The 27,347-nt window shown below is 36.2% G+C and overlaps 1 protein-coding gene across 3 annotated transcripts in view; it reads left to right on the top strand.

The window, feature by feature from the left end:
* LOC134531044 (DNA-directed RNA polymerases I, II, and III subunit RPABC3) overlaps window positions 1–27,347 on the top strand; it is a 357,271-nt gene that overhangs the window by 234,945 nt on the left and 94,979 nt on the right. The window contains exon 1 of one of the 3 annotated variants that reach the window (XM_063366541.1): window positions 23,258–24,106. The exons of the other annotated variants lie outside the window; for them this stretch is intronic. Coding sequence (XP_063222611.1) covers window positions 23,631–24,106 — 476 coding nt within the window. The 5' untranslated portion in view covers window positions 23,258–23,630. Of the gene's footprint in view, window positions 1–23,257; window positions 24,107–27,347 lie in introns of those variants that run through there. 3 annotated transcript variants of the gene reach the window in all.

Here is a 27,347-nt window from a genome sequence, read left to right on the forward strand (position 1 = left end):
TAAAATCCTTCAACTTTTTTTTCAAGCGGTCAGTGATTATGGCGTAATTGAAAAATTCATTGAAGCATCCATGTTTAAAAATATAATGGCATTAAACCTGCATACTTAATGCGTATAGGACGTACAAAGAAATCACTCGAATGTTGAGGGATAAGCTTTTAAATCCTGTCCTGTAAAATAGTAGTTTAAGGACGTTTCCAACACAGACGTTTGTGGCGAACACATGGCCCATACAACTGGTTAAGATTGAGTCAGTGACAGCACATATTTTTTTTTTATTATTAATTTTCGAAATAAGATTAAATCCATTTTATCGCGCAGCCTCGCTGGCGAATAGGAGTCGCCGAGCACTGTCCATACTGTCTGCGCGGGCGTGTTGCTGGGCACGAGAGGCAGTTTCGGAATCCGGCCGGGGTGGGGGGGGGGGGGGGGGGGCGGACCAGTCGCCGCGTTGCCATGCACCTCGCGCTGCAGAGATGCAGCGGTGCAGCGCTGCGCGGCTGGCCTTGGTCTGCCCTGCACCGGCCGAATATCCCCGCCACTGCCCTCGGTGCCCGCTGCTACAGCACTGCGGTGGCGAGTGCAACACTCCAGGAGTCGCTGCCCGTCCAAGGCCCGGGCTCGTACGCAATGCCACAGCTTCGGAAATAATAGTGTGCGCGTTAGAAGTTACACTTAATGGCCGTAATAAAGCACAACTTCAGTTTATAGAAATACAATATTAAAAGTACTTGCGCGATATTGTAAATAGTTGGTCAAATGAATAATAGCGTTCAAACTAAAAAAATTATACAAAGCTCAGTATTCATTTTTGATTAAAAAATCTGTACAAAATTAAAACGAGATAAATTTTAGTTATTTATTAAATAATAATGTAATAATTATAATACAAATATATATATATACGGATACATAACCTCACTTATATAAAAACACTTAAAAATACACTTTATTAAGCTTATAAACACCATTTCTAATCACTAATGTTTACAGTAAATAAGTGTTTTTTTTTAATAATATGGACCAGTATTCAATATAATTACTCAATTATAATATTTAGCACATATATATAATTGTTATTTGTATGCAACCTTGTTTCATCTTGTGAAAATTTCGTTGTATGATGCGCGCGCATCGTAAAATTTCACTCATATTTTTTTTTTGTAACGCGCCTAAAAAGAAGTATTAACTTAAAAAACGTTATTTTAAAATTTCTCAAGATATCCGAGTGGTGTCTGTTCACGGAAAAAACATTTAAGAATGCGCTGAGGGAGGATGAGTAGTTCTGTTTTCGCTGTAAGGTTTCGGAACGTATTTTTAGAATAGTTAAAATGGTTAAAACACGCTATTCACAAAATATTTAAGCATGAAACACCCGTTGCAGATGATTGAAAGCACTCAAGCGCCTTTAATCGCACTTTTATCTTTGTTTCTCTGCCTTATAATGTTTTGGTTACCGCTCAGATCTCATAGTTGCCCTATGCACGACTGCGCGCCAGTCCACCGCGCTAGAAGCACCAGCGAGCGTCGCACTATCATCCGGCTCACTAACAAAGATACACACTAACTTGGCGGGCCCCTTAAAGTTTTGCTGCCTTATCACGATTGCTGTGCGTGATGCTGTATACAATGTACAGTGCGTGGCACAGGCAATCAGAACATTCGAGCACATATCGTCATAAATCCGGACAGTTCATAAGTGGTCAGCAGCTTCATTAATTTGATTCCTGATTGCGCTCTTATACTTCGTATTGCGTTGTGACACAAGGTCTCACGAAGGGAGGTCGGCTACTCTTCCTTCGGATTCACAGTATATGCGGGGCTTGACTAGAAATGAAAGTGACGCAAATGGGAGCTCCATACGGCCAAGCGTCTAGGAAATAAGATCGTTTTGTAGAGTTGTAAATTTTTCCCCTTCAAATAGTCAGAACTTTTACCCGTGCTTACATTAAAAATAACTCGATAGGAGTTTTACTTTTCATCCGCTATACTTTGATTTTATATTATACATATATTTGATATATGTTAGACTGTATCAAAGCTGTATTAATGATACAAAGCTTACCTAGAATTCACTTGTACATCATTATTTTTGCTTTCTGACATACTAGTATGAAGAACAATTTTGCATAACCCATGAAGTTAGTATGCATATACTTATAGCCTGTTCATTATGCACATATTAAAAAAGTTATTATAATTTTTTTCCATTCATTATGATGTTTAGAAAATGTGTTTAATAACTTTCGGATTTTTCTATAGTAATTTATAATAGTTTTTATGGTTCGTAATAAACAGGATGTGAAATAATCTAAACTAATAAATTATTTTCATTTAACATATTTAACATATAATGACAACCGAAGTTTTTTTTAAATATTAGCTTACGCGGTAGTAATGGTAATCTATTTTATCATGTAAATGTGAACACAATTTATTCTCAGTGTCTTGAAACTGTTATTAGTGTTTGGTATTTTAAGTGCTAGCTGTTATCATCTCAGCAAATGTACATATATTTAATTTTGTTAAATGTTATTTTTATAACTTACTATGTTTCAGTATTTGACATTGAATTCTGACTGTGTGTATATCTTGTGTACATGCTGTAGGTATATTAACATTGCTGAAAGTTGAAAGAGAAGATAGACATCTTGTTAATCATCGTAACAATATGATAGCACAATGGGCTTTCATGACTGGTAGAAGGGATGGTGGCGTGGTTGTTTACTTTTTGCCAATGGTTGATCAGTGCAAGAAATAAATAAAGTTAACGTTAGGGTTTTAGTCAAACTGTTAATGCACAGAGAATGCGATAAGAATATATCTTAAGTCAGTTTAGAAATCATTGAAAACTAATCAATATATTAGCGTCACACTTGGGCACAAGTTCACCAAGTGTTTCTGACAACATGATATATACTGCCTTGAAAACGAAATCGTCCATTTTAGTTTAAAACAAAAAAAAAATGGATAGATTTTGACAATAATATAATTTAGCTATGGCGTTATCTACACTTAAGTAATGCGTCACAACTTCATTACAAGTTATGAACGTTGAAATATAACAAATAATTTGGTATACTTACATCTGCTTCTGTGTTGTGTTCATGGGTGTAAGTGACTAAGGATTGTAAAGTGTATTGTAAACATTTCAAAACGGAAGATTTGGATGCATCATATCATTTGAAGTGTTAATTTATGCCAATTTAAAAACTAGAACTTACTCTGGAAAACTCTGCTGTTGTTTAAAAAAAATAATTAAAAAACCGAATCTCTAGTGAATGCAAGAACAGAGACTTCGAAAAGAAGAAAGTCATCACATTTGTAACACTGAATGATTACATATATATTATACTAAGCATAAGTGCAAATTTTAATTAAATTGCAAAATAATATGCATATTTAATGTCACCTAGGCGCATAGATATTCTATGTTTAAAACGATCCAATTCTGATGAAGAAAAATAAGTATACTACATGCACAATTCATCTTTCACATTATCGAACGAATATGCACTCAAGCGATATAGAAGATGATTAAAGCCAGAGCTACATTTTAATGCTGTACAACAGCTATTTATATGTTGCAATCATAATAAACTCGCCATTAAAGCAATAATACATTAGGTACACTGCTCATTTTAACCAAAGGAATTATTTTGTAAGTATCTGGTGGTAGGAAGTTGTCGGTAAAAACTGTATAAATTTTAACGAGTAAAATAATGCTTGAAAACAGTTTGCAATATCAAATAAATCTTGGTGATATAAATATAAAAATTTTATGTTTTTGGAGTCTTTCGGGTCAAAAGCAACAAAACATAACATAACCTTCGTCTCATTTTAAGTCCAGGTTCGCTCCAACTGCGCTCTTGTTTACTCAAGTCTACACCCTCATCTGTCCATATTCACTCATTTCGATCCATGTTCACTCCAGTCGTATTTATGGGCCACTTCTGAATTTTACTTTTAAGCGAGCTTTACCCGCCAAATGAGATTTTTAAAATTCTAAATACTTGTAATGCATAGGTATATACAATCCGTCCTTAAAGAATGTCCTAGTACAAATTTTAATAGTATCAACAGTAAGCGATGTAGAGTTTTTGTTAAAGTTCACAATTAAAGAATCCTACTGATATTATAAACGCGAAAGTTTGTAAGTACGATGGATGTTTGTTACTCTAACACGTAAAAACTACTGAATGGATTTGAATGAAATTTGGCCTACAGCTATCTTATAACCTGGATTAACACTTAGACCCCATATTAATATGAAATTACATCCCTAAGGGAGTGAAAAAGTGATAATTTAATTTTATAACAGAAAAAATCATAGGTCATAGACATATAAATAGTGAGTGAGTGTCATTTCTCTATGTCTGACACGATCATACACATAGTAAGGTCTGGCAAATTAATATTTTTCTCCTTGGTGTGACCAGTCCCCTTAGTGGAGCTTGCGGCGGCTAGCAAAATAAAGGCGCTAATAATAGTTTTGTTCTTAACTTCGTCAATATATAGAGTTGCCTTGAATTTTAAACGCACCATCGTTTGATGCGTTTGTCATGTCTTTAATTTTCGTTTGTTTGTGCCGTATGCGTTCCTATACCATTCATCCGATTGCGATGAAATTTTGGTGATTTGTTATGCGCATGCCCATGAAGGTTACTGAGACGGTATAAATATTTTTCAATAGTTGGAGCACGAATCGTGTCAAAAAATGTGTTTATTTCATTTTATATAGCGGCACTTCGTCTGTTTTTGTTGTATAAGTGCGCACGAATGACACAATTTATTTAAATATAAGAGAGACAGAGATAGTGATATATATATATAGCGTGAGAGAGAGACGGAGAGATAAGTTGAGAGAGAGCGAGGTATAGAGAATGAAATGGGTTAGATAAAGAGATATACCTATAGATGTATAGAGCTATATAGAGACTTATATATAGGACATATAGAGATAGTGGGAAGTATATATGTAGATATAAAGAGATAAATGGAGATAGAGAGATACATAGATGTATATAGATGTAGATATAGATAAATATATATAGAGATGGATAGATGATTTGTATATGTGGAACTACTTCAAACATTACAAACCAAAACTGAATTAGGCATTGTAATGCAGGCCGAGCATTAGCTAGATAATGGAATCTTTTCAATATTAGTAATCTGTTATTTTTCAGCTTTTTTCTATATTGCTTTATAAAGTCTAAATTGCATACAAAGCAGGTAAATAACCATAAACTGGCAGAACAATGTCTGTCGGGATCTGAAAGTTATATAAATTAATTTTCACACTTGACATTCAAATTAAGAAGACAATTACTAACTACACCCTGTGTTCTGCCCGGGCAACGCCGGGTATTGCAGCTAGTAACATAAAAAATTTAGATAAGCAAATGCGCGAGTACTGCTTTGTTGTTTTCTCGCTTGCAGCGAAACCTACGCAAAATTGCGATTCCTGGGCGTAAAGCATTTTGTATTCTGCAATTTTCTGAGAGTGAATCCTTAATTTCTGTCCAACTTACGTTTCGTTTAAAGTTTAACTGTCGGAAGTCCCTGGTCGTTGTTTTGGTCGTAATGATCGAGACGACAGAGCACTTTTCGCTGACCTCCTCGTTCACCTGACATAACGCAATGCGATTTTTTTTTCTTTGGGGCTTTATAAAAGATTGTGTCTACGTTCCGTTGCTACTTAATGATTTGCCAGAGTTGAGACACAGAATTGAAAAGGCTATTGCTTCCATTACTCCGGACGTGTTAACCAAAGTGTTGGAAGAATTGCACTTTAGGTTGTATGTGTGCCGTATAACTACAGGTTCACATATTGAACATTTGTACGAAACATTTTAGTTTACCTTCAATATGATGCGTGCTGGGCGCACCAGCTCTCTCAAGTCGCTAAGGGCGACACTGGCTCTCGCATCACACGCCTCTTCGACTCTACGCGTCAGGCATCGAACTGGCGCGCAGTCTTGGCTTCGATGACGTACTTCTGTGGGTCTTAAGTTGGAGTGACCCTACATACAATACTTTAATTATGAACTCCAAAATAGCGGAATATGTACATGGCCGTGGCCAGTGCAACCATTATATCAATTTTTTTCTGAAACGTTTTCCTGACAATTGAATTTTCAAAGAAAACTTCTATTAAAACTCAAGAAACAGTGTACTTTCACATTTTAGAACTCTTGACGTTACACTTAGAAATGTAAGTAATGTTTGCTTGGGAAAGGTAAAATGAACATTTTATACATAGTTTATATTTGTTGGCTTTAATTACTCTGTTCATTAGTCAGTTGTTTAATTAATTTGTTAACACAAGTCATAAGAACATATTTATTAGTGTTATTCAATATATGACACACACTTGTCAGGTTTGTGTGCAAGGCATGCTTACTGTAATATAGTATGCACACCGGAATTAAATTTAGACTACTTGGAATATAATCCCTGCCGCTTCACTGTATGAGGCATGTCGGTTGTTTTATTTTTTCGGGGGGGGGGGGTACACTATCGCAGCTCACTAAGGATTACACAACAACCCCTCTGTGAACTTCTCTTTCTGTATTGGCTTGTTTTTTATTCTATCAAATTTTAGAAAGGAGGGGTTCGGACCATATAGACCTCCCCCCCCCCCCCCCCATGGTTACGCCCCTGACGTGTGTGAATGTGTGTGCGCGCGCGCGCGCGCCTTGGCACGCACTGGCACGCACGAAGGCACGTAGTTCACTCTTGAGGAGTGAGTGGTATCCCCTTCACTGGACTGAGCGCAGCGCATCATGTCCCTCTGGACTGCGCGCAGGCGGTCGTTGAACCCGGGGGCCGATTGTCGGACGAACAAAGAAAGGCCCACTCCCTGGACTAGAGGGGCCAGAGTCCTCGTCATGCCAGGATGTGAACTTTGATGACGGAAAAGGGGGAGAGAGGCAAATAAACAACCCGCGAAAAAAAAGTAAACGGGACAAGCAGTAAGGAATTGGCAAGTGGAGAACCTGTTTTTTTCGTGGCTGGGTTGGGCGGAGAACGGGATGCTGCGGTCCATTCGCGCGTGTACCTCTTCCTCGCTCTGGCCCACTTGCCGCCAGCGTTCGTCGACACCCACAGAACTCAAGTTGCTGCACATAAAGACGTGAGTGGCAACATTTCCGTTCCGAAAAATATAAATCCGTATTTTTGAGGGATTTATTTTTACCAACATACATTTACATTTAATACAGTTTCTTGGTCATGTGCCATTGCAGTTCTGCACTTTTAGTCATGGAAAAGAATTCAAGAAAGCATTCTTGTGCTGTCTGATATTTAAGTTTGAGTGTGCTCGTCTGTGCTGTCCTGTTGTCCACTATACCTGTTTGTTTATCATTGGGTTTATCTGTTCGACATCAGCTGATTTAAGCTTGTTCTGTGTTTGTTTTTTTTTTTTTTTTTTGCTTCTTAATTTGCGTTATTGAATTTTTTCCATGACAGACAGTGCAAAACTGGAATGGCGCATGTCCAATAAATTGTATTAAATCAAAATTCCCCATCTTACGAATCATGTAAAGAACATACATTTACATAGTTGATACACGTTATACAACAATTTATTTTCTGCTGATTGGTAAGTACTGTTAAACAATTTTTATTTCCTATTAGTTGGTCCCTGTCACACTGTCAAATATTTATCTCCGACTATAGTTGACAATAGTTAGAAAGGTAATATTAGACGGAAGAAATTATATTTTTCCCCTTCAAATAAATTTTGAAAGTTTTAAATCGTGTCACAATATCCAAGTTTATTTTTGGTGTGATTCATCTCAAACTTTTTATTTTGATCTCATTTTAAAATTAAATTATGCATCACTGTACGCGTATTTGATGGAATTTTAGACCTCGTTAGGCTTTTTGTTCATTTTAAAACCATTATGATTAAAAGCATCTATAAATGTAACTCACAATAATATTGTTACATAATCAAATTAATGTTGGCGGATATGTTTTAAGTTAGACACATAATTACCATTACACCCAATTAGTTGGCGTGGGACATTCATATTAACTTTACATTAATTAATTCATCTTGATAATTTCTCTTATCGTCATGTTTTCTTCGCCATTTCAAATATTCTATGAAACTAAAACGGGCGTGATTTCCGTTTTCTCTAGGCACGTTTTTGATTGGTTGATTGCATCCAAAATCAAACAAATTTTAGAAGCCGTCATATATGCGAGATATATTATGGAAACTCAAATCATCCAACCTGTCAAACATGGCTGCGCTAATGACGTTTTTGGTGACATCATAACTCTCCAACTTTATTTGACAGCAATGGAAGTTGTTAGAAGCGACAGTTTGACTGGGGTTTAAGTTATCCATTACGTGATAAAGAAAGACAATTGTGTTTTTTTTTTTGTGTTCGTATGAAAAATTTATCACATTTATTTGTTATTTGTGAAAAGTATAACTTATTGTAAAATTGTCCTGTTAGGCAAAAAAAATCCCAAACTTTTCCGGATAACCTCGCTCTCTCTCCCCCGTCTTCCCCCCTCCCTTTTCACCTCGTCGTCTTGTAATTTATTTGTCTCCACACCATACATAATTTATTATCCTGCATATTTTTATAGTAAAGCATTGATGTTCAGGTATTGCTTCTTCACTACTTATTGCCAGAACAGATGGATGTAAACATTAGTTAGGTTAATCACGAAGTCATGAATTTTTCATAACCTGCGGTGGAACTGGTTTGGTAACGTTTAGTAATAAAGTTAAGAACGCAGAGTGCCTCCTATTTAAGCCTTAAGCCCGCTCGCGTCGTAGTTGGACCATCGTTTTATAAAATGATCCTTCAAAATGAAAAAAAAAAAAAAAAAGCTGCTTAATTGACTAACGGTATTGCTGTTTTGCATCACATTTAGTCATACGGCAGTCTTAACGTCTTCGTATTTATTTGTTTAAAACTCGGCGACTTGTTGAAAAAAAAATTCAGTTTGGTATCTGCTAGCATTATTAACTTGTACAAATATTTGTTTTATGTTTCCGGAGAAGGACTTTCTTTATAAAAAAATATATATATACACATAGAAAATGTTTCTTTAAATTGCTTAATTTGTTTTTATACGAGTTTTTAATCACGAGCGGAACTGACGGCACGTTTTAGATGTAATGTGAATGTTATATAATTAAAGCAAAATGGTTGGTTAGCAGGCAGTGATTTAGATTATATAACTATCTATGAACAGAAACAAAAAAAAAAAAAGAAGGTATTTTCTGGTTTCCTAACCCCTTCTAGCCATAAATTTGATTTCCTTTAAGGTCCTGTCACACTGCAAATATTTGTCTCCATTATATTATACAATACAGTTGGAGGGGTAGTATCGGGTGGAAATATGCTTCCAATTTTTTTCCATCACATATATGTGGACTAGTATTCTTAAATATGTTTTTATTCATGTCACACCATCAGAGATTATTTTTGGTCTGAACTATCTCAAATTTTTCCTTTGTTTTCTAAATTTTGAAATCAAATATCAAGTGCTGCACGGAAATTTGTATTTTTTTTATACTGGTTTGGAATTTTTTTTTAGTTAATTTAAATCACAATAATATTCGTTACGTGTATGACAGCGGGCTCTGTCTGGAGTGTGTTAAAGAGTCCTGGGTCGGGTTTTCGTGGTGTTAGTGGTAACTTTTGATACGCTTGCCATATGTATATTACGTTTTATTTTGAATACTATCCACCCTTTCTAATTCCCAAACACAAGGATAATGCAAGAGAAAAAGGGTATGGGAGTGTTCTGGCTCAGTTTCAGCACCCGTGGTCCACGGGGCCACATCCCTTACTGACATCCCCTCCCTTCCCCCCAACACTCGCCCACTCTCACCCCTCCCCTATACATTTTCTATTCTCCTACAGTAATCTCTAAGCTTCAGGTTTATCAGCAACCTCGTACTCATTATTGGCATCCTAATCATTACAATTATAAGCATCATCACCAACATACACACCACCACCATCATCTATATTACTGAAAGATTTAGATGTCTTTGATTATGAAGTTACCTCATCGTCTTAGAGTATCATTTATAAGTGTTCAGCATTTTTCCACTTTTCAGAGAGTCTACTAGACTACTGTTTGAATAGGTGCTTTTTTTTCCCCATGGAGATGCTACCTCTGTCATCTTTTCATCCTTAAACCTTTAAAATCCTTCAACTCAGGTTTCATTTCAGTTTTTATCGAAACACTTGTTGCCGTTATAAGATTATTGTGTTTTATGTGTAGGCATTTTAGAAGTTTTATCGACGAAGAGTTAATTTTTCAACTAAATAATACATAGTTCTAGTATTTCTGTTTTTCACCAACATATTCACAGTGTTATATAACAGTACGTGTTTAAACTATAATAAACATTTCGAAAATTATCTGAATATAACCTATTATAATTTATCATTTATATACTTATACAAGTAACAAGTACTCACAATTTGTATAGTAAAGCACACACTGTTTTATGTGTAATGCAGGATGCTCTTTCGAGGTCACAAGGGGAGGGGTTTGCTACGTCTCAAGAAGGAGCGACCTTGACTTGTTTAGTTATTTTTTTGTAGTAGTTCCTAGCTTTGCTAAGACATAGTAAACTACTAGAGCATGCTATTTTTGTTTGGTTCTTATTTGATTAAAATATGTGCCGATTTGGTAATCTGGATTAATGAACAAAAACCTCATAATATATAAGAACACGAAAAAAATTCGTGGGGGGATTGCGGACTGTGGAGTACCTAAAATCACTTGGAGGTAACTCTTGTCAGTTTCAACAGAATTCTTACAAACGCTTGTTCTAAAATTTTAAATAAGGATTTTAATTTATGTATGCTTAAAACCTAAATATGTGCTAAACACAATTAAGTTGAAAATGTTTCGAAAACTCCATGTACTCCCCGCAATTAGCTCAGCACAATACTCAACCTAGAATGGTAAGTTTTGAAACTTACATCATTATTTCAATTATATTTGAAATGGCTCACATAATTAAAAAAAAAGTTATTACAATGACCTTTCTCCTAACTCATCGCTAACAATTTGTGAAGCAATGCTTCAGTGTTGCATTTTTTTTGGCTGTAAGTGATTAAGAGAGTGTGTTGTAAAAAGTTATATTCTATTAAAATTGCGGAAAATAATATATACATTTCCATTACTACTATTATATATATTTTTTAAATATGGTATTCAATAAAAAGTAATTTTATCAAGTAAAAATGAATTTAATTAATATGTTTTTACTGGTGAGACATTTCATCACATACTGAAGCTAAAAGGAAATATATTTCTAGAAAAACTTCTACACACACTCGTTCTGCTTACATGATTATGGGCTGCGACCTATCGAAACACAATGACACACACACTTAACCCCATTTCACACTTTCACATTTCATAGACATGATGGTATTTAGTACTTTATGCAAAAAGACATGGAATAAATGTTTTCAATTAGAAGTAATGAAATAAATTTTAATTAAAGATTTAAGTATTATTTACTGCAATGTTTTACATATTAGGACCGCTGTAACACTTGATTTTATACGAGATTACAATATATGAAAGTGAAAATTTGAAATAAAAATATATATTCAAAATAGGTAATGTGTTTGTTTGTGTAATTCAATGACGTTTCGGTATAAAATTAAAATAACCATCTACAAATTAGGAAAGACTGCTTTTGAAATCGACCTCTGGTGACGATCAAACACAAACAACTTTACAATTTTTTCATTTTATATTAAAATTAGCATAACCATAAAAATAAATTTATTATTCGTTACTTTATAATTAAAACCAAATTGCGACATAATATTAATTTACATGTTATTCCTTTAATGAATGTTTTGGTTGAAGGTGGAGAATATGGAGAAACAGATGCAGACGTAATGCATACACACCCTCTAACGACATAAAAATGGAATCAATAATGAGAAGAATGGAGATCTATCCCTATACATTATACCTATAGCTATAAGCAGGGGAATGGTATGTGAAGTGGCGTGTAAGGAGGAACTCCGAATTGCATTCTGGCTATAAAAAAATGGGGGGTTGAGGTAATTAAGTGTGGGAGGAGTGGGTAGGATGTTTGGGGGTTAGGAAGAGTGGGTAGGATTTTTGGGCGTTGTGATCAGGAGTTTGGGGGGGGGGGGGGGGAGGGTTGTGATAGACGTGGCCCACGGGCCACGATTAACAAAAAAAAAAAGTGGTCCAGAAACCCTCTCGCACCCCCTACTCGCGAGAGTTGGTGTCTTAGCACTAGATCTGAAGAGTTTTAAGGTTGCAAGGAAAATACGTGGTTGATGGTGAAGGCTGGCTTAATTCTCTGTTTTACTATTTGTGTAAAATCTTTAAAAAAATTCCATCGTTTATGATTCATACCTATTATAAGTAAAAGTTCATAATTACTTTTATATTTTGATGATTTTACTATCTGATAAATACTTACGGATAGAATGTTATCTTATTAAAGACTGGCAAATAACCCCGGCTTTGCTCGTCCAATTTTAGAGTATTGCTGATACTGCACCATTTTAAGAAAAGTACGTAATTAATTCCAAGCATATTAACGGAAGAAACACATTCAATAAATTGTTTTGTGTATAAAATATTTAATACATAACCAACCCGTTTAAGGAGGAGATTTTATAATTCCCAATTTAGCATGTTCGGGGATATATTTTACCTTCATGAAATCACACCTCTTTTCCATATCATGAGGTAGCCAATTTAAAAAAATTGTCTAACACTCCCATTTCATTCAATTTAAGATTATGCAATCGATTACACTTACACTTTCATTTATTTTGTTTATAGCTATACTCGGAATAATTAAATTTCACATTATAAAAGATATATATATTTTTAAATTTTTGAAACAAATGTATTTTTATTTTAAATGTAGCTTTATAAAAATAATTTTTTATCTAGTGTATTAGTTGATACTTATGCTTAATAATACTTACACTAAATTTCATAATTGTTCACCCCTCTCCTCTTTATCTACAGGGATACCTTATGCTAGTTCAGAACTACAGATTGAGTAAGGGATCGTCCATTAATCACGTGAGGCTCGAAGGGGGAGGGGGGGGGGGTCGGGAAAAATCACGAAATATCACAAGGGGGAGGGGGTGTAGAGAGATATCACGTAAATTTATTTTTTCGCGCGATTTCTACTAAACCGAAAAGCGACGTGTGACCTTGACTCGCCGTAGCCAGGCAACAATATCCCCGCCCGCCGCAACATGAACCACCCGGCTCGGCTTGCCAGTCGCCAGTAAGACTGTGATTTTGGCACCGAATACATGCGTAAATCACATATAAGCCTTTCCTTTATAATTTTTATGCCAGTGAGAATAAACCCGCAACCTTAATGTGTGTCTGAGCATTTTTATCACTGTGCTTAATTTTCCAGAATTAAATTAGATTATACCCAATGGCGGATCCAGGATTTTGGTTTGGGAGGGGCTTGACCCAGCTGAGGCTAGGCTTTATCAAGGCAAACACTAAAACAATAGTGGACCCAGATGCTTTTGGAGGGGGCTTGAGCCCCTTAGCCCCCCCTCTGGATCTGCTACAGAACCTATATTTAAAGATAATATTCTGAATTTTTTTAAAAATATATTGTACCAAAAAAATACACGTGATTTATGGGGGGGGGGGGGGGGTAGTCTAAAACCTCACCACAAATCACTAAGGGGGAGGGGGGGTTAAAAATTTGCTAAAAAAACATCACGTGATTAATGGACGACCCCTAAATATGGAAATATTCGTTAGTCAAATAAAACCGCTCATCCCTTTTTTTTACACAGGTGTGAAATACAACATACTTTTTTTAATAAACTTACATTTGTATAGGATTGATATTTATTTCGTAAATACTGCTTTAGTGGATTCTATAACGTTATTTATTTAAATAATATCTACCCTTTTTACAAATTAAGAGGTGGTATTTTGGAGAGCGTAGAATAACAGAAGGTGGTTAAGTATGTTGATTAATAGTTGCCTATATATTGAGTTAGTTTGAATTGATCAGAATTAAAATTTTTTTATGATAAAACCATATTTGTAATTTCATCCCTTAAGAATTTCATGAAGTAATAAACTATTTTTTAGATTATACAAGTATAAAAATAATACCTCATAACTTACATCTCCCTTGATTAGCTTCAGATATATTAATTTTGTGTATATATGAAAACCAATCTGACCACCTTTTCACACATTTTCTGGTTGAATATAGAAAAATTGTGAAGGTAAAAATCATGCAATGAAATAATATAATGCACGATTATCCATCAGTTTCTTTCCTCCAGCTTAATTTACATGGGTTATGGTGTATTACTATAAAAAGTAACGTACCCATCTCACGCAATTGGGGTAGAATTTTGAAAAATAAAATTGTAGAATTCTGGTCGGTAGTATTATTATAATAATTGTAAGTGATACCCAATATATTTTCTTAAAACCATATTTACTCTTTTTTCAACCGCTTAAGGGTGGAATGCTGTAATTATATATATATATGTGTGTGTGTGTGTGTGTGTGTGTGTGTGTGTGTGTGTGTGTTAGACCATACTAACGAAAAATGTTTCATCAATATCCGTTAAGTAGTTTTCAATTGATGTTAGAACAAGCAGACACACACAAACAGACATACTTTTAAAAACTATATTTTTGAAATCTAAATAATGTAAATAATAATTTTCAACAATGTTTTCATAATTTTATCCTATTTACATACTTTACCACTAATAGTTTTATAATTAGTATAGATGCTGCAACATGTGCACCTAATGCTAAAAGTCAAGAATGTTCGTTTAAAAATCTTAATATTAAGGGTTAACCTTAAAAAAATTTTGAAACCATCGTGAATTATTTATAACCGTTCATTGTAAGAAATTTTTTTGTAAACTTCCTTAACACGTGACTTATGGAAGTTATTAACTTATACGATTTGGGAAGTTTAGACTACAATTATTTTTAATTTCCTTAGCATTTTATTTTTTCGTAAATAAATGTAAGGGAGATGACATGAGTTATTGGGAAATATCTTTGCCCAATGTGTAGATATTACCTTTGATTGCATGTTTAGGATCGTTACCAATTCGTTAGTGCGTGCACTCGAGGTGCACAGCGAAGACCATCGACGTTTGCGGTTCTGTCAAGCGAGGTCACTGTGTGGGCCATGGAACACGTGTTTGTATTGTAAATGTATTCTCCTCATTCAGAGTCATCGAGCAGATCACTCAACTTTTGTGAGCAACTAGCTGGCTGCGCTCCGCTGCGTGTGCCAGCAGCAGTTCCTCGAGGCCTGTCACACTGTCACAATGTCACAATGTCACAATGTCACACTGTCACACTGTCACACTGTCGTCTACATTTGACAATAGAGCTGGAAGGAATATATTGGAAGAAACATGGCTCCCAATTTTCTCCACCAAATAAAGTTGGACAGATAACCTTAAATATATATAAATGAATGTTTGTATGTATGTGTATATATGTATATATAGGGTAAAGGTACGCAATAACGCCACTACTTTTCAAAATTACGTTTTAGTGTAAAATTTAATTTAATTTGAAAGTAATGTTGATTCGTAGGTACACGCGATAAATAATACCAAATTGCTTGGCTTATTAAAAGCACTCCTTCCTGTGTATATGTACATGCATGTGTGTGTGTGTCCTGCCTATGGGAGTTACCAACTCAGGTTATTAAAAGTTCTCCTGCCTGTACATATACATGGATGCAGTGGCGTAGCCAGGATTTGTGTATGGGGGGGGGGCGGTGTTAAGAAGCATGCAACCCCCCCACCCCCCCCCCCCCAGTAATAAAGCGGGGTCCGGGGGTCCTCCCCCGGGAAAATTAGGATTTTAAGGTGTAAAATAGTGCCATTTTAGCAGTTTTCGGTACTTAAATTTAAATATAGTAATGGTAAAAATTTTATTAATTTTAATACGAAATTTGTTTGAGTGATGAATAAGAAATTAATTAAAGATTAGGTGCTAAGGGGGGGGGGGTTTGAACCCCTAAACCCCCCCCCCTGGCTACGCCCCTGCATGGATGTATGTGTATGTGTGTATATGTATGTGTTTATACATGTATGTGTATATGCATATATATGTATATGTGTATATGTATATATATGTCCTGCCTTGGGACTTGTAATAACCTCAGTAGGTAACTGATCCCTGATGATGGCGACTGCAACGTCGACAGAAACGTCTGTGATATATTCGTCTTCGACGCGGCTACAACCCAGATACCAAGCAACTCCAGACAATGGCCGCGAAAGACTACGATGTTTACTTATAATACCAAATGTTTCAGATGCTTAAATATTTTCGTAAATAATGGTCCTTATTTTTATTAACAAATATTATTTAAAGCATAGTGGTGTTATTGCATCCATATTGGCTATAGTAACGCAATATTACGAAACCCTTTTTATTATTACATTCAAACAAATCAAACACTAACAAATTATTCGTCAATTATTAAAATTGGCATAGATATGTTGACAGAAACGATGAGGCAGTTTTTATTCACTATCATAGCAGTGCAGATATCACAAATACTAGTTTTGGATACCAACTTTGCTCATAACTTTTCATGGAATCAACGACTGCATTTTGTAAATTAAACCCAGATTACTTTTTTCCCTGCATCATCAAAGTTGTATCCCACACCCCCTCCACAATACTTGCTGGGCTCTGCACTAGTAACTAGGTGCTGTCCCTGTGGACTTGCAGAGATCTGCACTAGTAACTAAGTGCTGTACCCTATGAACTTGCAGAGATCTGCACTAGTAACTAGGTGCTGTACCCTGTGGACTTGCAGCAAAGATCTGCACTAGTAACTAAGTGCTGTACCCTGTGAACTTGCAGAGATCTGCACTAGTAACTAGGTGTTGTACCCTATGGACTTGGAGAGATATGCACTAGTAACTAGGTGTTGGTTCCCTGAGAACTTGCAGAGATGGGTGCTGATAGAATCGGCTAGACATACCAGGAAATGAAAGTTTTGTGGCATTGTTGTATGGATATTCTTAGACCTCCTTGCACTGGGTTGCCTTCTTTTATTTTTGGTGTCCATTATTAATGTACGGAATAACGGTGTTTTTCGAGATCGAGAAACAGTCTGGCATGCTTCGGTTTCAGGTACTGAGGGTGATTGAGTAGTTCCAGTAGCAGCACCACCTACAGTGGGGTCAAGGTCACTCAATGTTCTTATTTTCCTGAAAGTGTGCTAGGAGTGAATGCAGTGGGTGGAATAATGTTGGGATTAAATCGATGTATACCGGTGGTGTGGGATGAGGAAACCATTTTTAGGAGTGGCTGATCTCAACCATGCACCACAAAATATTTTACCGAATTTAAGCTTTCCAATGGGACGACAAGAATTTGCTCTTAGAAATGTGTCCACCGCTTCTGTCCAGTAAACTTTTAAAGTTTTAAAAACTCATTTGTCCAGCGGCTGAAGCTCATGACTTCAATGAGCAGGCAAAATCAAAAGTTGGATTCCAATTGATTCGACTGTATACTAAACACCGAGGTATTGGTGGCTTGCATGGCCATCCAGAATCAGAAGAACACTTACTTACCTGTAGATGATGGTTATTAAAGTGATGAATCCATTCTCAGAACTCTTTGGTTTGCATGAAGCTCTTGTCAATCATTGCAAAAGCTGACCCGGGTGGAAGTCCATCCCCATTCTCCTTTTTTTTTTTTCTCTTACCTTTAAACATTACGAAAAGTGAAATCCAGTTTGTTCATTTATCATTTACACAGCCTAGAACATAAATTGTTCCTCCTTTCTCAACATTTGTTGCAGCGTAGACTCTTTTGCTTCTTTTCTCTTTCTCATGAGTGCCGTAGCACAACTGCAAACCAGTCTCATCAATATTATAAAAAGTGTAAGTTAATATCCGAAATAGTCTCTTGTAAAATTGTAAAAGTGTGAAATATCGTTCCACTGGTTTTTTTTTTTTTTTTTTTTTTTTTACACAGTTTAAACTACCGTAGCTAAGAGGTTCAGGAGTTCTCAGACAGCTCAGGGTGACGAAGAATGAAAAAAATCAAACCATCTTCTCCCAGCTTTCTCACCACGAAACTGATTTTTGATGTGATTTGAAGTGCAGTGATTATAAACTATCTTACGAACTCGTTTTCTTGTTAAACCAAAACCAACTACTTGCATCTAATTCATTCTACAAACGAGATTATTTTCTGATTCTAGTGTCAAAGTTCTGTCCCATCCGAGTTCCTTAAAACAGTTTTTATGTAAAAAGTGATCACGTAATGTTCGATCATAATTTCGTTAGCAGCTGAACGAGTTGTACAGCCCTGAGGAACTGTTCCTGCATCCAATTGCCGCGAATCCTTTGTAATTTGTTTCGCCTCATTATCCTCTAATATAAGAACATTATAATTCACTAAATAATCGTATAGCAGCATGTTTTTATGGTTTGAGTCTCAGGATTTGAATCCAGTACAAGGAGTTTGTGTCAATTTATCTTGGCTTTTGTTCGTCTTTACATCATATTTCTAGATTAAGTAGTGGTAGTACATGCAGGTAAGTAGGATAAAATTGAGAATTACTTCTGAAAATATTACGAAACAATCCTATATATAATTACTCTCATCACTGACTTAATGATCTCGTAACGCTGTAGATTATATAATTTTTATTTATTTTTGCTAACCTGTACCAAATAGCATTGCAACAGTGTCTGTGAACAATTCTGTTTTCATGTGCTTACAGTGTAACATTTTCATTGCTCTTGGCTAACTTGTTCCTCCTAGCATTGCTGCCGAGTCCGTGGCGCAAAGATGATATTTTGACTATATCTTGGTGTTGGGTAAGACATTTTCCTGCACATCATCGGGGAGTTAAGTATCTTAAATGTATTATTCTGTGTGTTAGTTGATTTTTATAATTATGTGTATGAATGATTGTGTTTGACCATTATCTTCCCATATACATGACCATTATCTTTCCATATGTATGCCCATTATCTTATGTTATGTGTTTGAATGATTGCCATAAGGTAGATGAATGGACTTTCCTTTTCTTGTTGGTATCACCTTTATATGCAATGAAATATGAAATAAATATTTTATTATTCAATATATCTTCACACGACCAACTGCATGTGGCTTTGTCACAATTAAGAGTTGCAAGTCAAGTGAAAGTGCTTATTGAATCAATGAACAGCAACGAAGATAATTTAATCACTAGAGACAATTAATGCGCTTGTAAAATATCAAAATTAATTGACTTTTAATAAATAGGCCTATTTCGTGTACATTAAATTAAAGTGTTCGTTGTATTCATCATTTTTCAACGGGTGCCTTAGGCGCCTTACAGTTAACTAAAATTACTTAAGGAATTAAATATAAAATTCAAATTTAATGATTTTTTTAGGATACACTTCTTTGGGCGCGTTATGAAAAATAAGAGAGAATTTTTATGATACGCCCGGAGCATGAAAAAAAAAAATTGACAGAATTAAAACAGGCTCCATACACATTACACATAAGTAAGGTTATTTTATACTTTCTTAGGCACGTTATAAAAAAATTACAGTGAATATATACGATGCGCGCGCAGCATGCAACAAATAATAGATACGTTGAAAAAAGGCTACATACAATTAATAAATGTATAATCGTTTACCTATTTTAGTAATGATATTGAATACTGTTCCATATAATTAAACATTTATTTATTGTGAATATCAGTGATAGAAATTGTGTTCATAAACATTTTCAAGTGTGTTTATGTAAATGAGGTTATGTTCCCGTAAGTATAATTTATTTGAATTATAAATTATTATGTTTAATGAAAAATAAATTAAAATATTATTGCTCATATTAATTTATTTTCATTTTTAATTAAAATGTAGCTGTATTAATTTACTAAATAATTTCATAAACACGTTTAAATTGATATTAAATACTTATTATTTATTTAATTATTTTTGTACAGTAAATTTCAAAATAGTTCAAAATAGTTCAGTGTCTTAAATCAATAAAATATAACTGCCAATGCTTGTACATAAGTTCACATTTTATTTTAATGAAAAGAAACGAGGCCGTAACGGAATGAGTACAAACACTTGTTTATCTTGTGAACGTCTTGAGTGAATTCATTGAATTCCATCCGTGAACTTCATGTAAGTATTTCTGAATTCAATAAATTTAATTAGATGTGTAATAATTTGACTGTGTTAGGTTGTCGCAACAATGTTTGCAGGTTATCTAAATTTTTTAATACATTTACTTGCTTATGATACTGTATGATCTGCTCGATGTGAAAATATGGCCGGGTCGTTTTTTCCGTGTTTATATCTGTGAATTGGTTGTAGGCCCTGACAAATAAAATTCTTAACTCTTTCATAACCCTTTAATAAAGCAAATATTGACTGAAGGGAGTCTACAAACTAATATTATTAGGACGAATTGTTTGAGTTTTAATTTTCTGTTTATAATTTTGAAGTTAAAAAACGAATAGGGGCAGTTCGGCATTGAGTGGAAATTTTTAGTGATTGATCTTATTTCTGTGGGTGAGCCTTATTTTTTTTAATTAATATAAATCTGTATGTTAGTATGAAAGAATGGTTTAAAATACATGAACAATAAGTAATTTTTTTACAAGTTTCAATGCCTTTAAATAACATATACACGCATATATCTAGGCAAAATTTATATTTGTAATATTTTTTTCAGAGCACCTTCATTCTATTTCAAAAATTGAATTTTTTTTTTCAAGAATGGCTAAAACACGGAAAGGATGACAGAAACGTTCGAGTTCCAACTAATTTTCATTTTAGTGATGTTACTGAGTACTCTAAAAGAGAGATCAATATGTAGTTGGCCAGCTATTCGTCGAAATGTGTTGGCAAATGAGATGCTGCAGAAAAGTCAAAGGAACGTTTCTTGACTAAAAAAAAAAGCTGGTTGGAAGATGAATACGTTAAATTCCACGTGCGTACTGACATTTCGCGATCTTCTACATTATTTCAATATGCTATTTTGCAGGAAGATCTCGAAAAAAACTTGCAACTTCTGCTGACAATGACTGACTGTAAAGTGTGTAACGCCTTGACGGAAACTCTTTCCTCACAGAATTGTTTTATTTGTGGTGTTGCCCCCAAAATGACGAACAATGAATCAAGGCATTTTAACAAATTTTTTCTTTGGTTGGTCAACGATTCATTCGTAGATTCATTCGTAGATTCGTTGTACACATTAGCTATAAGCTAAAACTAATATTTGGTTTAACAAATGATGGAAACACTGCTTACAGTTTCTTTAGAAACGAGAGCTCAGGATGGATGTACACTCATCAAGCAATTTCATATATTACTAAAAACATTGTTTTTGAGATAAATTTAGTGGAATCCAGCCATTTTTATGGACACAAGACATTATCTCAGTGTTTATTATTATATGCCTGTTACTGTACATAAAATACTGGCCCATAGTACAGAGTTCATCAAAACAGTTCCAATTGGGCAGCTTTCGGAAAACGCTCAGGAAGCTAGGAACAAAGATTGTCGTAAGTTGCGGGCGCATAACACCAGAAAGCGTTTACGTATTGCTACGAATAGAGACCTTTTTTCCATGTTAATTATCACATGAGCTTCAGAGAGTTTCCTAAAAAGAAAACGGGTAAATTGTGTACAGAAGACTTAAATCAGATCATAGCTCCTGTAATAGAGCATTGACCTCTTGCTATGTCAAACCTGACACCCCAAAATGAGAGACTATCACACAACTGATACCTCGAACGATTCTGGGGACTAGAATTATAGAAATATTTTATTATTATTATTTTGTATTCTATGTCTAATAATGTGTATTTTAAGTGGCATATATTTGTAATTTTTGTTTTTATTTCTTTGTATTATCGGTTTGTATGTTTAGTATTTGTTTGTATTCTATACCACCCAGAATATAAAATATATTGATTTCTTTTTGAAGTTTTTATTTTTTATGGTAATCACTAACAAAGTTAGTTTTATATTATTATTATTATTATACCAAACCGATCTATATAAATGCAATAATGCCGAAAAATAATTTTTTCTACCTAGATTCTTCGAATGAAACACTGCGAAGGTAGTAAGTAAGCTGTCGCGCAGTTTAGTGTGTTGACGTCATATCATAGTTAAGTAGCGAATCGCCCGTACTAATAATAATAATTTTTATTTAATTGGGACTTTTCCCTCTCGTCGACTTTGAACACTTGATGCATTCAACCATTTCAATGCAGGATAATTGGCGGTTGTAATGGTCCAATAAGGAACCCTCACAAAAATTTGCGAAGAGTGATTTTCAGGAATCGTTTTAAAATCCAAATAAAGAGGTTTGGTCAGCATTATCACTATCAAAAATTGCACTTCAGAAACAAAACTAAGAAATTAAACTTGCATTTGAGGCTATGAGGATATTTAGGCTCTTTAATAATCACAGTCGCACGCAATGAAATGCCATTTTGACGTAAGTACACACGAGACTAAACTTCCTGTAGCTGTGTGTTTTACTGGGAATTCGGACAGTGCTATTGTATAGTGTCGTCACAAGGTATGATTATTACTGTAAATGCGTGTATATTTCGAAGACCACAGACACGGTCTTCATCTCGACTGTCAAGCCGTGATAACTTCCTCGCACTCGTATTTCAAGATGACATTTGGTCCTAGCTTTAAGTACAACCTTTGAATATATATACTGTATAGAAGTCGCCAGCCCAGGTTAAAATTTCTAATATGGTTTTGAGGTAGTTGGTTAATTCACCGCCGCAATCGCCACCATCTCTAGGACATCGACTTGTGGTGGTCCCTAGCGGACAAGTCTCGAACTCTTCAAACACCCCTTCCCCCTCCCGTTGAACGACGTTGAGCTGCAGTGAATGATGGATGAGGGGAGCGGGGAATGACAGCGGGCGACAGCGCTGCGCTCTAACGTGTAAATAACAACTAAGACGATACAGAGCGTTACGGCAGCGCACTGCAGCGGTGAAGTTCCCAAGCTGCTCATCATAAGCTTCTGAAAAACGTAGAGTAAATCCTATCCACTCGCGACTTCTATACAGTATATATATTCAAAGGTACAACTCTGGCACCCGTCGATTACGACTGATCTGGTTAAGCATACAGATTCAATTTCTAGACTATATTGATAATTTTTTTGTCCGTGTGAAATGAAAGGAGTGCAACATTCTGCAAAGCATGCAGTATTTATGAGAATTGCCACACGAAACCTTTTATTAAATTCGCGCTTTTATAACCGTATCAGATCGCAATTTTGTGTGCGGTGTTGGGCATACTTTGAATCGATGTTTTTTCCGGTTTTATTCTTTCAGGAATGTTACGGCTAGAAGGATTGAGTGAAGAGTTTTAGAGCTGTTGGGATAGTGATATTAAGACGTCATAAATTAATCTAAATTATTCCATTCGTAGTTTTTTCTTAACGTAATGAGCAGGTATGTTTTTCGTACCTAGCGGAGCGGATATGTTTGCGAGGGCAAGGGACGCGAAAGCAGCTACGAAGGCGGTGGCAGAAGTCTTTTGCAAAACCGGTTTTGCGGTTGCCGAATGCTGCAGCCTGCCGCACGCCTCGTTGTCCCAAACCAAGCCGGCATTGTTGCCTTGGAGGCATACCGCTCCCTCCCCTCCCTTGCCGCGTTTGGGAAAAAGAAGGAAATAAAGATGGCAAACTTGACCTTGGACGCGGCGTCACGGGATTTGGGCTGCGGCCAGGCGCCGGTCCGTGCCGAGCCGCAGTTTCTATTCGGCGTCCCTCGGGTGGTTCCGCGCGCCTTCGGCCGCCCCCTTCCCCGGCAGGGCTGTACTTCCCCGCCTTTCCCCTACTGCGAGGAGGTTTCTGGAGCGCCTGCGGGTTGCACCAGTGGTCGGGTGACGTTTGTCGTATTATCGCTGTTTGTTTTGGCTTCGGTCGAAGTGCGGGCGGAACCCTTCAACTCCTGCGGTCTCTTCTCGCGAGTTTTCCGCAACGTTAGTTTCAGGTGCGCCGCAATGACCGAGCTTCACGCCTTGGCGTTGCCGACCAGGTGGGGTTTAATGTCAGAGGTAAGGAACTAAATATTGTCGTTGTTATACTCATGACATGAATGACGCACGGAATCGCTATGGTGGTAACGTAAAAATTTTGCAGAAAAACCCTGAAATTTGCCGTGTTAACCGATCACACTTAATTTAGTGTTCCATTTTTATGTAATGGCGTGACACTATTGTTGTGTGGACGTAATCTTGTCCCGGTGACAAACCTGCCCTAGTGCTGCAAGGGCGGACGTAGGCATAGCACTGATCATCTACGCCATTCAGCTGTTCGCGGACGCGAGTGGAATCCGACGGCAGTTCGCAGTGCGGCAGCACGGCAGCGGGGACGTGGGCGGTTGCGCAATGCCGGCCGAACTACGCAGCCCGCCGCCTGTGACGTAGGCCGGTATCGAGCGTCGCAGGACCTCGCTTCGATCCTCCGCGCGGTTCGCGACCTTTCACTCCGCGTCTGTTCAGTGATACAGCAGTGTTGTACTGAAACACTGCATAATATGTATAGAAGTGACAGTGTCTAGAGGCATGAGAATCCAGTCTATTCATTCGGTAGTACATAGGCTTTAGCTTTAGCACATGAACGTTAGCTTCTCGTATCGGCCAGTGAGCTTATTAAAGTGAAATCATATACAGTACATTAGAGTACACCTGGGATTGGAAAGGTATGTGAAATAGTTGTAGCTGTGCCTGCAATGTGCAGTCTTGGTAATGAAAATGAAACGTTGGCAGTTCTTTATCTTCGCTACGGGCGTCGCAATCCGGAAAAAGGGGAGGAAAAGACACGGCCACCACCTCCCCTAATAATTCGGTGTTTTGTGTTTCCGTCCGCGTCTTCCAATAATTTAAATATATAAAAAAGCAAAATTGAATGGACATAAATGTGAGGTGTAATTTATAATTAGTGGTGGGTACAAGATTTTTTTTCAAGAGGATATTTTTTTTAAATAGAGAAAAAATAGAACTTGAGCGTTTAAAAAATTTACGTCAACAAGGGGTTTGGACAGTTATAATTCACAACATGTATCACTGTGTGTGGTTGCGGGTGGTTTGTAGTTGCGGGTGGTTTGTAGTTGCGGGTGTTTTGTAGTTGCGGGTGTTGCAACAGGAAAACCTTATATCACAAAAAATAACATACTGCCTTCAGAGATCCACCAATATTTTCATGACCATGGAAGGGGGGGGGGGATATTTCCTCACGTCCGCCATAGCTACGAGTTAATGTTAATTACGCTTATGTCGATAAGAAAAAGCGAGGACGAGAGGTAGGCCTAGTCACGGTACTGCTAGTGAAGGAGGTAGGTGTGAGCGGGTGATGTGTCAGTGTATGTCACCGCATCTGGTCTGCCGCACAGCAGTGAACATAAATACTTAAGTCATTTCGAACTTAGAGCTAGCGGCCAGTGCCTAGTCCATTTGCGATGACTTGTTGCAAGAAAGTAAGCTGTTTCATGGTTAAATATTACCTTATTTAGTTATTCACAGACCCTACGAACAAATTGATAATACAAGAAAGGCATATCCGATGTGTTGTTACCAAATGACGCATAAGTTTCAAAGAAATTCGCATTCATTTATTTTACGGTAACACTATAATTATATTAAAATATTACATCGAGAGTGCAAGAATGTTTGCTTGTTGTCTTAAAGCATAAATAAATAATGACGCCATTAGCAAGAGTTTAACGCGAAGTCCATTTTAACGATCATTTTAGTGGCTTGTTGCAACGAAATAAGAAGTTAGTAAAAATATTAAAATTTTTCCCCCTGTTTTCTGATTTAAACTTCATCAACAATTGGCAGTCACAACGTCTGAATTTTGCCAGAAGAATGCTAATGCTCCTGTGACTCACAATTGTTACCGAAGTACGTACACGCGTGAAGTACATACCTAAGGAATTTTCAGAAACTTTTAATGAGTGTTTTAAAATTATTCTTAAGACTTGAAAATTCCAGTAGATAAACGTTTCAGTAACAATGTACCATTAAAATTGTTAAAAAAACCACTAGGTGTAAAACAAAAGCAACATTGAGTTGCTCGTGATCCGTCGTGACAACTAGTGTGAATGCTAAAGGAGTTGTGTGTGCATCTCCCTCTTTTAAATCTATGAAAATGAACGTATGCACTTTTAGTATTGAATTCAAAACTTATTATACTTGCAGAATTAGGAAAAATCTGGATTTGTATATGTAGGTACTCTCCATTTACAGTTCATAATTTTTCCCATCTATATACATAAAATAGGATGTTGGTATTTATGACGTTGATAAACTCCGACACCATTTGACCGATCGCCGTGAAAGTTAGCGCATCGAAGTATTTTTTCATATAGGTTCTTATATTATGCATTTTTTTTTTAACTCTCCGCTAGATGGCGCTGCAGCGCACCAAATTCTAAACCGTTCACCCGATCGCCATGGGTAAACAGACAACCATAGATCATAGGCATACAAACAGCAATTGTGTTCAGCCCGGGCAACGCCGGGTACTGCAGCTAGTATTATTAATTTAAATAGTTACGTTGCGTGCTACTTTTATAATTTTAGGTACTAACTTAATTTGTTTCATGTTCACGGTAAATTACTGTATGCCTGCCTTGTAAACAGGTCAGAATGACAGTGAACACTTTTTGTTGGCTAAATCTGTTGACAGTAATTCTTAATGGCTTACTTTGACAAAAGTATAACTAAGGGCTTTAAAGATTTAGAAAAAAAATGCCCTTTCCCTTCCCTCCCAAAAAAAAGTGCATGCGGCGCCTATTAATGAAATGGAGAAAATTGCCAGTCATTTGTGTATAATTTGCATGATCTTTGTTAAATTTTTGCTGTTTTTTTTTTTTTTTTGTTCTTTCGTCTGACCTGCTTTTTTAAATGGTTTTTCTAACCGAAACGTAGGTTTTAAGACTTGGATGTAATTTCGGCCTCTGATTTTGCCTAACCTCTGCATTCACACCTGAACCTCCGGAGGAGCAGAAAGGTTAAATTGTGTTTTAAACTGCTGGTGCTATCTATCTCGTGGCTCTTTGTGGAGGCTACGAGGAGTAGTAATGTGTCAAAAGATTCAAACCGTTTTCTCCTCATGTGTAACTGGCATGGATATAAGCAAGTATGGGCCCATGCAGTGTCACTTTCGTGTAGCGGAGCGGTGCAAATCCTTAGAGAGCCCGGTTATCAGTGAACCACCATTATATCTGTCGTCTGGTAAATTTAGCAATTTATGTGTAACACGAGTACTTGGCA

Source organism: Bacillus rossius, chromosome 3, assembly GCF_032445375.1.
Source record: "Bacillus rossius redtenbacheri isolate Brsri chromosome 3, Brsri_v3, whole genome shotgun sequence".
In the NCBI taxonomy this organism is placed as follows: Eukaryota; Metazoa; Arthropoda; class Insecta; order Phasmatodea; family Bacillidae; genus Bacillus; species Bacillus rossius.